Below are 13,446 nucleotides of genomic sequence, written 5' to 3' on the forward strand. Positions count from 1 at the left end.
AATGTTCTCGTTTGCATTTAGATTCCAAAGTGTAAATTCAGCTGTAGGATCAGCCACCTTTTACTTTATATAAAGATATCACAACAATAATGATTAAAACTATAGATAACTTATTACATTTTACATTTTAGATTACTGTCCCCAATAAGAAGGATGAATGGGAAATATACTATTATGCAATTTTTAGACAATTGTGCAACGGTCCATTCCAATTGGGAAATTCAACATAGTGTCATAAAACAATAGAAATAAAAGCAATCGCACATATTTATTTATTATATATTTCTTCATATAATAATGATAATTATGTTTATTGTTTGAAGAATCGCATTTAAACTAATGTTTGCCAAAATATAATCTAACTCCGAAAATACTAAAGTCGGATTAGGCTATTAAAATGGAGATTCAATTAAATTATTATTCAGCCATTGCTTTTTTAAATTCATAGCTAAAATAATGATGATAATAATAATAATAATAATAACTCAAATATTCATAGTATTTGTTTTGTTTGTTTGTTTTTACTGTAAAAAATACATTCAATTATGTTTTCATTTTTAAAATGAACTCTCCATGACATCATGTTTTTTATTGATGACATTTAGGGAGGAGAGGGACGTTTAAATGTTAAATGTTTAGTTCTTTTATCATTTTTATTTTGTTTTATCACTGGAGCCGACATTTAACTGCAGGTTGCTTGTGTGAGTGCGAATGGATTTGAAGTGGATGAGACAAGCTGCTGCTTTGAGTTACTACAAAAAGTAATAAAGAAATGAAGTGAACAAATATAAACAGATGTATTATTTACATTCTAATGACGTAGATCTATACACTTGAGGGATTCATATCTGTCTGCACTGCTCTTCAAAGAGGTTATTTGGTTTTTTTTTCAATTATACCCAATTTACTTTTTTACTTTTTATTTAGGATAAAACATTTAATTGGTCATTGACTTAATTAAAAGACCAATTTTAAAAACAGCAATAATAATAACAACAACTATATTATTATTATTATTATTATTTTATTAATATTGTTATTATTGTTATTTTTATTATTGTTGTTGTTGTTGTTGTTGTTGTTGTTATTGTTATTGTTATTATTATTATTATTATTATTATATTAAATATAACATATATACTGTGTAGTTAATTACCAGCTGCCACCCCTGCTAATTCACTGTACAGTACATAAATATTTTTAAAGTACACATTCTATTTTAATTGTTTTCAGTTTTCTCTCTACTTCATCTATTAAAATGTCACAAAATACTCTTTATCCCGAAGTCATTGTGGAAGCAGTTCCTGTAATTTTAATAAATTATAACGTATTATTATGGTATTTTGGGGCTTGTAGGTCAGCAAACCACTGTCTTAGAAACAATTCTTCTCCTTCAATTCCCAAACCATGGTGAAGCTCTGAAGCCATGTCCGTCTCAGGTGAAGCTCTCTGTTATATCTAGCGCTCTTCAGATTTCCGATAAGACTGCTTGTATTTTTTGGGGTCAGGTGGTCGATCTTTTGAAGACGTGTATATGTATACACTCTGCAACCTAGTTTTGGATCGGGACCGACCAGTGGAGAACCACTGATCTGAAGAGCATTCTCATTAGTTGGCAGTCTGAGTCTAATCTGCAATTCTATGCAATAAAACAGACAAATCCAAAAAAATCACACGTCAGTAAAACCCAACGCAGTGAAAATCAACGACACCATAACATCGTCGTACACACACTGCACGACAACATAACACAAATACATTTATCTGGATAATACATATCATACACAGGAAAACACAGTGCACTTGATGTTAAATGGAAACAATAAAATGATAGGGCTTGATTTTTATCATAAAATCTTCAGTGTGATTCTCAGTGTTTTGATACGTGATGCTATCAGTGCAAGACGTTTAAAGATGTACTGTATATACCGAGCTCTAGGAAAACTGGATGACAACACACACACATGCACGCACGCACGCACGCACGCACGCACACACACACATTTTCCACTTCCTGTGCCTGTGTGCTGCTGTCCTGTCCAGTTTGGCCCTTGGTTCCCAGGCCTCCCAGTTTTCAAGACGAAACATTTTTATTCATTAGTTGCAAGTGGGTGACAGCAGCCATGGAGGGGAGCTGAGCCCTGACAGCGTGTATTTGTGTGCATGCGTGCGTGCGTGCGTGCGTGTGTGTGTGTGTGTGTGTGTGCGCGCGTGCGTGTGTGTGTGTGTAAGGGGGGTGGAGGGGGGTCACCGTAAACACTCTCGTTTCCCCAGACTTCTCCAGTTTCTGTGTTTAGATGTCTGGGAAGGTGGAACAGGTGAAGCAGTATTATCAACCACCTGATACTACCTGATAGCATGACGGTCCATAACGTCTGGAGGGAACAGATGGATGGACAGAACTTAGAATCACCCGTATCAACCCTTTTATGCATGTAGAAAGTTATTTCGAATTTTTATTTTGCGCCTTAATCTATAAAGTACTACTACTTATATCCGTGCACTCCAACTCTAACACCTGGGAGCTGTCGAGTACAAACACATTCTTCTAATGCCTTGCTCAATAGCATCTCAGTAGTCACTAATAGTCATTTAAAGCACCGGACACAATTCCCCAAGTCAACATTGTTTATTGGACAGCTCAGGTTTGGAACCTGGCTTCAAACACACTTCAGATGAGCAAGCTGTGAGGACATTTTAGATTCACTCACAATCATAGAATTAAGCAAATTTAGTCACGCACACACACACACACACACACACAGACACAGACACGCATGCATGCACGCCACATACACATAAACAGACTTGCAAGTACATGCATCCAAACACACACATACACCCATCCTTTGTGCAAATCCCAACATTTTTATGATGTCCATGTTATGCACTTCCTGCTGATAATCTGTCATACATACAGAAATACTATCATGCAGTAAACACACACCCACACACACACACACACACACACACACACACACACACACACACACACACACGTTAGAGCTCAAACACTCACATTAACACGTATCTTCCATGTACGAATGCAAATCCATGCACACACACACACAGACACACACACACACACACATACACACATTCACACACACACACACACACACACACACACAGACACACGCACACACGCACACACAGAAATATACAAACTGCAAACACACATCACTCTCGCCTCGTTCACTCAAGCCCCGCCCCACCCCCCGTCCCCAAACACCCCCGGGCGCTGACAGGACAGGGCTTGTTTTCCGGTGCCAGGGGAGTGTTGGAGAGACGCAGCATGAAGTGCCATGTGCCCTCACCCTCCCCCACCTTCCTCACCCTCTCCACCCCCACCCCCTCCATCCAGCCCAAGCCAAGAGGAGGGCAGGGGACCCGGAGGGGAGCTGAGGGCCGGGCCCCCAAGGAGTATCGCCCCCCAAGGCCTCCTTTTCAGCCTTCCCGGCTTTCCCCTTCTGTCTCCTCATTTCCCCTGCGCTCCTTTCTTCTCTCCTCCTTTCCTTCGTCCCCACCTCAACCCACGACTCTCTCCTTCATCCTTTCCCTTCCTCCCTTTCCCCAACTCCCCCTACTCATCTCCTTTCCTCCCATCGCATGTGCTTTTTCTCCTCTCCTCTGTTCCCCTCCTGTTGCAATTCTCCTCCTCCTTTCCGCCTGTCCTCCTCCCCTCCCACCTGGCCTCACCTCCCCTCTTCTTCCCTCCCCTCCTCCCCTCCTCCCCTACCATCTCGAAAAAGCCCCAACGTCTTTGTCGTCAAACACATCTCGAAACTTGCCAAAAGAAAAATGTCCATCACGTCAGTCTGGCGGCACTTCTGTGTTTGGCGCTGCCGGTCAGTCTGTGTTTGGTGAGGCGGCTTCAAGGTTGGATTTTTAGGACGAGATGGGGTGAGATAGGACACCGCGCCAACGTTTTCCAGTTGTTTCGAGTTGTTTTTTTCAGCCGTGAATAAGTTGCGTCCGACTAAGGAAGTGAAATCATCTGCGTGAGGCAGAGGAACTCAAACTTATATATTTTTTTGATTTGCTAACTATTTCTATTCCCTCTAAAATAAAGAATAAAAAAAAAACCACACGTATCAAACCCTGAACCCACCAAATGGGGTGTTTCCATTTAGGGAAAATGAAACAAATTTCAAATATTTTCTTAATCAGCATTTTTTTTTATAACTTTTCGACTCTCACTGGTTCTGTCCTGACGCTGCTTCACTGACGGTCACTCAAAGCTCCTCTGGAAAACAGGAGTTGAGCTTTCATCACCTGTTGGGCTCCACTAGCGGTGCATCCTATTTACATTCTTCAGCCCTTGAAGCACCCACACCCAGCCCCCCCCAACCACACACACATGCGCAGACACACACACACACACACACACACACACACACACACACACACACACACGCACACAGGTGCGCACACACACATGCAAACACGCACACAGACACACGCGCACACGCACGCACACACATAAACCCACACAGGCGCGCACACGCACACATGCATACACACGCACACTTACGCACGCACACACGCACAAACACCCACACAGGTGCGCACACACACATGCACACACACGCACGCACGCACACACACACATACACATGCATACACACGCACACTTATGCACGCACAAACACACACACACCAACACAGGTGTGCACACACACGCACACAGGTACACACACACGCATGCGTACACACAAACACCCACACAGGTGCGTACACACATACACACACACACACGCACGCACATACACACACACACACGCACGCGCACACATGTGCGCGCATACTCACACACCCCCACCCCCTCCTCTCATCGTGAGTGTGTTGTGCTCCTCAGCTCCTCCACTGTCTCTGCTCTGTGATGTTCAAACGCCTTTCAGCGACGCAGCTGAGGAGGCTTGTCATTGACGAGAGCAGTGACAGAAAATATGCACTCCTCTCTCTCCCTCCCTCCCTCCCTCCCTCTCTCCCTCTCTCACTCCCTCTCTCCTTCACTCACTCCTTCTCTCCGTCACCCTCTCGCCGTGTTTGAATTTTTGCCACCGAGGCTGATTTGCAGACATGCAAAAAATGTGAGAATTATGGTTAACCTTCTTTTTTTTTTTTTGGTATACCGAGGATTGGCTTGCGCCTCATTTGCCTCGCCGTGGTTAGAGTCCAACTTAGAAACAAACGCCGAACGTCAGTCAGGGCTGCATGCAAAAGTAAACAAAATCTGCAAGACAAAATTGCAAAAATATATAATGTTCTGTGTTTTTACAACCAGTGGCTTTGCTGATTACTCTTTCCGAAATGTGAGGAAATGCGTGTACGTCAGCTCTTGGCAGATATTTATCACAGACAACAGAGAAAAAGAAGTGGTGTTGAGCGTCTGTACTTCCAGCAGACTGCACTCAGCCTCGTAAACGCCGCAGCTCTGCTATTATCTGCTTCCAGCGGCGGAGGCCTAAGTAGCACGGTTCAAACTAACTCGAGTCGTCAGGGACGGGAGATGATTGAAAGCTGCAGACCTCTTCGCCCCAGACACATCATTTGGGTTTTTAAGTGGAAGGAGTAAGCAGCTTTTTAAGACTAATGAGCCCCTTTGATCGATAAGCGTTTGGGGGACAAACATGTTTCATTTAGTTTCACGGCGCGTCTGTGTTTTGTCCCTGTTTATCGAATGAAACCAGTGCACCGCTCTTCATTGAATTCGTCACAGAGCGTGGGATGTAAACGCTGTCACCGTTCAGTCGATGGTTGCTTTAAATGGAGGCTTCTGCAGCCAGAATGCAAAGTAGTCTTAATGTTGTTAAAAGTTTGTTGAAATGTTGAGATACGGCACTTGTGCCTTCACCTCTGCTTGTAGCATATCTTGAATTTGAACGACTATAAAGGTCATTGACGATGCACATTAAGCGCTATGGGGTGAAGATCCTTATGAGGTGGAGAGTTCAGCCCAGGCCTAGGCGTGACCTGAGCAATGGTTTATTAAGTAGGAAAGGATGATAATATATCTCTATGTACACAGTACATCCCTACGCTACTAGTCTATTGACTCACATCATCGGGTGATATAACATCCAACTCTACTGTTGCGTTTGCAAGTCCATGTGGGCGGCCCAGTCAGCGCTCGCCTCTGAATTCAGCCCCTTCTCCCTCATGAACTCCATCTCAGCCATCGTCAGACTATTGTCGGTATTTTGCATATGAATATCGGTGGCTATTAACTAATGCCTTATGAAGGCAGAGCTTTCGTTTGGCTTTGGAAGGCGATCATTGTTTGATGCTTTCTCTAACCCCCCAGTCTGTGCCCGTCCAACAGTCAGGGATGGAACCACTTTGCGTACGCGTGTGTGCGGTTGCATGTGTGCTGGCAACCCCTTTTCAAGCCAAAGAAGAGCTTTTCATACAGCGGTTGAGAATAAATCCCAGATTTATTTGCTTATGTAAAATATTTTGAAGTTGATGTGAGATTTCAATAAACGGTTTGAAAAGAAGTGAGGGGAAAGGCACGTATTCAATACCAAGCTGGAAGATGATGCTGGTTTCACTACGGCCGTGTTTTGAATGATATCAGAGGTGTCCCGTCTGGGTCCATGTCCTCTTTGTCATTGCTGTTGCTGCCTGTTCCCCAGAGGAGATCATAAACATTCACTATCATCCAGTGTATCGTTAAAAATGAGCTCCCTCTTTCATTAGCATATAAACACTTTAAAAAGTGTACCAAATGTAAAGGATGGAGCCTGTCACACTGTCAACATCACACAGGTTGAAGCTTAAAAGACACACTCCGCGTGCAGTGCCTCATTCCTGTTTTAATTGATTAGTGCAATTATAGATCCTCATGCGAAACATTGTGGGTAGTTATTTGCTGTATTCATTTCATGCTCGTCAGGAATGGAAAGCTGGATAATAATTGAAATGTTACGACTTGCATAGAAAAGCATGTTGGATGAGTTCAAGTTTCCTTCATAGCAGCTGGAAACAGAAAGTCACAGCAGAAAGCAGTGTGTCCACATTGAAGCTGCGGTTTGATTTTGGAAATGTCATTAAAAGAATTGAAAATGCTAATTGCTGTAACACCATTCCATTATGAAATTGTCATAATGGAATGGGGACGGTAGCTCAGGCGGTAGAGCTGGTAGTCTAGTAATCCAAAGGTCGCTGGTTGGATCCCAGGCTCCTCCTGCTAGCATGCTGTAGTGTCCTTGAGCAAGACACTTAACCCCTAATTGCTCCTGATGGCTGCATCCGTCGGTGTTTGAATAATTGTAAGTCGCTTTGGATAAAAGCGTCTGATCAATGACTAAATGTAAATGTAAATTGATGGCTGGCACCAACAACGGTAAATGTCATACAAATTCCTCTCTTGCGTCATGGTATGGTTAGGGCACGGTAACTAAAACTGGTAGAACAAAGGGGTATTTGATCAGATTACTCTCAGATCCCAGTATAAACATTACACATGAGACAATAATGCTCCATAACACAATAGGACAAGCAGATAATACTGTGTGTGTGTGTGTGTGTGTGTAAAGGTGTTGGACCTGCACCATGTAAAGGGTGCTTAGTTACTTCCTGGAGTTTTCGGCCGCTGACTCGCTGGTGGAACCGTCGTTGCCTCACACATCGGTGATGACGACGGCATCCCAAAATGATGACGTGGGTCACTGGAATGGGGCGCGGCAGCGTTAAAAAAAACATTGGGCTCGGTTCAATTTCTACCGGAATATGTTGACATTTGGTGCCCTGCTTTTGCCTGTGAAGCTTTTCGGTTGAAATAATATATACGGCCCAAACATAAAGAATAAGTAAAAAAAAAGTGATTTGTTGTTTGTTATCATTATAGTGGCAAATAAAACAGAAAAAATAATAACACTGGAAGGGGAAGTCCTTTTTCGCACTGATCAGTATTTACATCGGTATTTAGTTATTTTTCCAACATGCTGTGATTATTCTCTTTGAAATAATTTGATACGCACGCAAAATCGGCTTTTCAAATATTTGTGCTCCTGGGCCTGTATGAAATGGAGCAAAAACTGATCGTACTTGTACATTCAATTGCCCGCCGTACCGTGAAGGTTCCACTTGACACTGATAGACACTTGTTGCACTTGAATGCACACACCATTACACTGCAACACTGCTGGAGCTGGGTGTGTGTGTGTGTGTGTGTGTGTGTGTGTGTGTGTGTGTGTGTGTGTGTGTGTGTGTGTGCGTGCGTGGGTCGTGGGTTGATGTTGCTGTGTATTGGACTCACTGAGAGTATGCAGAGTAGACCTCCATGCAACAAACCAGTCAATAAACAACCTTTATAGTCTTTTTTTTGTTTGTTTTAAAAGTTAGATAGAAGTCCTAGTTGTTTGCTCAGGCTAACCAAGAACCAAGTGTCTTCTCTCTCTCTCTCTTTGACCCCGAGTTCCTTCCACTCGCTCTCCTTTTTGGTTTCCAGCTTGAATTCTAACCCTCTCACCAGAGTACCTCTCCATTTCCTTTTATAATCTGTGTTTTCATTCATTCGGTCTTCCTGTCTCCCTCCCTGTCGACCTCGCTTCACCTTCTTTCTGAGTATAAACGAAAACCTTGTTTTATAACCTCCAGGTGAGGACAGCAGCCCGGAGAACCTGCTGCTCCACGGGCCGTTCTCCCGGAAGCCCAAGAGGATCCGGACGGCGTTCTCCCCGTCGCAGCTGCTGCGCCTGGAGCGAGCCTTCGAGAAGAACCACTACGTGGTCGGCGCCGAGAGGAAGCAGCTCGCCAGCGGCCTCTGCCTCACGGAGACGCAGGTGAGACGCAGAAACGGGATCGTCCTCCGCCACCTGAGTCCACATTACGTTCCGTATCATCCTTCAGCGCCATCGTGTTGATGTGGAAGGAAAGCGGTGTTGTCATACCGGGGTTACATTCAGGGGCGGGTTCATTATTATTTGCTGTTTTTGTCACGTGTCGTCACTAATAAACAATATATCAATAATAACATATCAGTAATCAGGCATTTTGATTTATTTATTTTTTTAATTCAGTGACCTTTCTACCTTGCAATTTTTACTTTTGCCAACTTACCTCCTCACCTTTCGGATTTTGCCCATTGACAGATTTCGCCATTAGGTTCAAAAAGCTTTGTTTTTTTTATCCCTTTATCTCTCCTGCCAGTGAGAGACAGTGTCTGCAGGTTGTTTTAGAAAAGGTTCTTTTAATAGGGTGGTTGGAATGAGGAACCATTATGTTTTCCACATTCTTTTCTTTGTTCATCACCGAAGACAGCGGGTCTTGTCTTTTGGTTTTGGAGTTTTTGTTTGTCTCGAGTCGGTGAAATCCACGTCGTGTAGCGTACGCAACCAAAAGAGCGAGAGCTGTTCGTGTACAGCGGGTTGAGGTCATTTTGACAAAGCCGCGGGAAATAATTTGTGAAGCCCGCAGATGTTTCGTTAATGGGACGACCACTCATATACTTATACAACTTAAAGGCAGAGGCGATCGGGCTCTTTAAACGGGTCAAGCAAGGCACTGAGGCACATCGCTGCAGAAAGGACGTTGAGTCATTAAACTGCACAGTCATGCCGTGAATAAAGGCGACCTGAAACCAAGCGGCTCGTATCCTTCAGGTTACCTGCGGAGAATCACGTCTGGAAGGTGCGTTGGGCAACCGCAAACATATTCCGCCCGAGGTCTGTGGACCGAGCGCGTTCCCTCTTCCCAGTCTATACAAGGACGAGCGGTTTTATTGGGTCGAGCGAACGGGAGCGTCACCGGGCGTCTGAGGTACGGCCGCATTCCAGAGGCCCGACACAGACGAGAGACGAGCGGAGGGAGTCGCTGGGACTCGACCCGACACGGCCGGAACCTGGAGCGGAGCCTCGTCTCCCGGCCGTGATTGACAGTGTTTGTCGTGCCGTCGCCACGGCGATGTGGGAACCGGGCCGGGGGGGGTGATGTGATTCAGGGCAGAAGCGAGCGCTCAAGCTTCACGTTTACACAATCCACACTTATTAATCAGCGCTAATTGAGGCCTTTTGCAACCGTGACATCATGCTAGCTGACAGTATGTGTGTCTATAAATCACCGCAGTGCTCTATTTAACTTTTTGTTGGCTCGGCTTCAGTAGCGTGACAAATTTTATTGGGAATCGGCCCCGAGAGAACTACTCAATTAATTTGAATGAATTGATTGAATTGTAAATCAAATTCAGATTTTTCTTGTTCAAAACGTCAAGCTCCATCGACAAAAAAAAACAAAAAAAACTTGTTGCCTTAAACTTTTGAGCAGTTTGTGTAAAGTATTTTTAGTTGTTTCCACTGATTCCACTGAAACCAACATTTTTTTGTTGAACTAACAAAGTTTTTTTTTGTCTCATTAACAAACAAATTGAGAAGCACGTGCTGTGCACGGGTGGAACCAGGGAGTTTAGCAGGGGATAAACAGCCTTCAACTCGATGCATTTGGTCAAACAAACATTTTGATTTATTCACATGCACCGTATCGGTTAAGTTGTCAAAGTTACATTCAATTTGAAGTTGTTGTTAAAATTGTACGTTTTTAATACATTTAGAGGGACTGAATCCAAGACGTGAATGGAACGAACTTAAAGCCCAAACCACTTTTTACAGTGTATCGATTAAAACGCCTCTAGGCTTAGCCGACACAGTCCTGTCATGATTACACCGCTATCGTAATTTAAAAATGGCCCCGAAAGGAAGTGCATCCACCCTCCGCGCACCATGCGTAACCCCGGGCTCTTGGCAAGACCCAGCCTGGCCCCGGTTTAAAAAAAAAAAAAAAGCCCCGGCTCCGAGCTCGAAGCCTCGATGCACGCCTTGCGCTGCATGTCGTGTTCGTCAAGATTCCGCCGTAGATGTGAGGCAGCGTAAATATATCATGTCAAGGGCTTTTGACAGATTGCACAATGCGCGTGACATCAGAGCGATGATTCCCGTACGGCGGGACCAGCTTGGACCTGTCAGCGCCGCGCTGCGTAGTAAATTGTCCACACGTGTCAGTCCACGAAAGCATGTTCAGCCGGAAACGTAACTGTTCATATTCATATCTGCAGTCGCGGTGCCGCGGGTCCATTCCAGTAACCGTCACACTGCTTAGAGGGATGCGACGAGAAGTAAAAACATAAGACAAGATTAAATAAAATAAGATAAGATTAAACATGTTGACGGAATAGTGCAAGGCCAAGGGAAGAGATTTGAAAAAAAAATACTTAAAATAATGACAATAGGGTTAGGGTTACTGGTGAGTTCCTCTATGTTTCACTTTGTTTCCTCATTTCTCATTTTGTTTTGATGATTTTTCTGTTTTGCTGTTATTTATTTTAATTTCATTTCTATTCTCTTCTATTAACGCAGAAAAGGGGAATTATGTCTGAATCGCTTGCTCCCGTTCAAATGGTTCCGGTCCATTTGGTCCATAAAGATCCCAGAGAAAACATAAAAAACACAAAAAGCAGGATTCTCACCTCTCTCCCTCCTCTCCCTCCTCTCTCCCTCCTCTCTCCCTCTCTCCCTCCTCTCCCTCCTCTCTCCCTCTCTCCCTCCTCTCCCTCCTCTCTCCCTCCTCTCTGCCTGTGTCTCTCTCCGTCCAGGTGAAGGTTTGGTTCCAGAACAGGCGGACCAAGCACAAGCGGCAGAAGCTGGAGGAGGAGTCGCCCGACGCGCAGCAGAAGAGGAAGGGCAGCCAGCACGCCAACCGCTGGAGGGTGGCCACGCAGCAGGGCAGCCCCGACGACATCGACGTCATCTCGGACGACTAGAAGGACAGAGAGAGAGAGAGAGAGAGAGACAGAGGGAAAGAGAGAGGGAGAGAGAGAGAGACAGAGAGAGAGAGAGAGAGACAGAGAGAGAGAGAGAGAGAGAGAGACTGGTACACATTCAACATACTCCTGCATCCGCACACCCCCAGACGACAGCCAGATGGTGCGATCATCCATGGGAACCGTCCAATGAAGACCCAGCAGCGTCACCGAACCTGGAGATATTGATGTGGAGGACACAGTTAAACTGATGATCACACACACACGCACACACACACATGCACGCCCGCACGTGCACACACACACACACACACACACACACACACACACGTATTCTTGTGCTGGTATCAAAGTGAGGCTAGAGTAAATACACCTGCTAAGTGAGGACCCATGTTTCTGGTGCACTTCTAAACCAAAAAGTAGTCCATTTTGAGACACTATACCCACAAGTATAGTAAAGCCGACACACGCACACACGCACACACACACACACACACACACACACACACACACACATACACACACACATCCAACACATACACACTGGCCCTTAAAGTTTTCTATTGCTCAAACCTTGGATTTTAGGCGTCGTCTCTAGGTGCAGAGACACTCAGACACACACACACACACACACACACACGCACACACACACACACTCACACTCACACACACTCACACTCACACACACAGACGCTCACAGAACGGGCTGACAGCTTCGGACTGATTGATGGCACTAAAGACCCCGGCAACGAGCAGACGCCAATAACTTAATGAGCCCAGATCCTTTTTCTCTCTGACGATGACGGTGGCGTGAGTCACCTCAACAAGATGTTCCGTCCCACCGAGCGAGCCCAGAGAGAGCGAGAGACTCTCATGACGGATGTGATAAGGATCGTATGGCGGGAGGGAGGAAAAGGGTAATCCCCCCCCCCCCCCCCGCAGGAAAAGAAACGTTAAGGACTAAACAACCTCCACCCGCACCCATCCACCTTCTCACCTGTCAAAGCGAAGGGTGCTTATGCTCCCCATCAGGACGTGAGATCTGTTCATGAGCGAGCTGCTCTGGCGGCAGATGGACAGATCATGATTTATGCGCTCAGCTCCCGAAACTATAAGACGGCTGTGCCAAAAAAGGATTTTTGGAATAAAGACTATTTCTGTTTCGATAGGGTTTTTCTTTTATATTTTTCTCCCTGGATGGCCCTTTTGACTGGCCTTGTGTGTATTCACTGACCCGGGACACCGATGACGTCATCGCACAGCTGATGACATCATTGGAGTCCAGGATCAGGGGTTCGGAGACTTTTCGGTTCAGTTGCCCAATTAGATCCTTTGGTTCATTGCTTGGGTTTCCCTGTAAAAAAAAAAACAAAAAAACTTTAAATATTATGTTACACAACATAAATGTGCACAGGCTTGGAGGAAGGTCGATCACAAGATCTTAACAAATGCATTTTGACGAAGTAATGTTTTTTTCTTCATGAGAACATTTGTGGGGAGGATGATTCGTGGATGAAATATGCAGATTTCCAATAAACCCCCCCACACTGTCACTGGATCAACCTAAAAACAATAATATCTATATTTCCGAGATGTTTTCAACTTGAAATTGAAAAAATCAAGATGCACATTTTAAGTTAAAAAAGCCCCCAAAAAAACATCATCTTTTGTTGTTGCTCGAATGAGTC

General features: G+C 44.7%; 1 protein-coding gene across 1 annotated transcript in view; it reads left to right on the top strand.

Annotated features, from left to right (window-relative positions):
• The window catches only part of emx3 (empty spiracles homeobox 3), a 14,118-nt gene extending 1,320 nt beyond the window's left edge, over positions 1-12,798 (top strand). The window contains exons 2-3 of the mRNA XM_080008314.1: positions 8,605-8,789; positions 11,591-12,798. Of these exons, the coding sequence (XP_079864440.1) occupies positions 8,605-8,789; positions 11,591-11,758 (353 nt within the window). The 3' untranslated portion in view covers positions 11,759-12,798. The remainder of the gene's footprint in view (positions 1-8,604; positions 8,790-11,590) is intronic.
• Positions 12,799-13,446: the final 648 nt, after the last annotated feature.

This window comes from Zeus faber (assembly GCF_960531495.2).
Source record: "Zeus faber genome assembly, chromosome: 10".
Classification (NCBI taxonomy): Eukaryota; Metazoa; Chordata; class Actinopteri; order Zeiformes; family Zeidae; genus Zeus; species Zeus faber.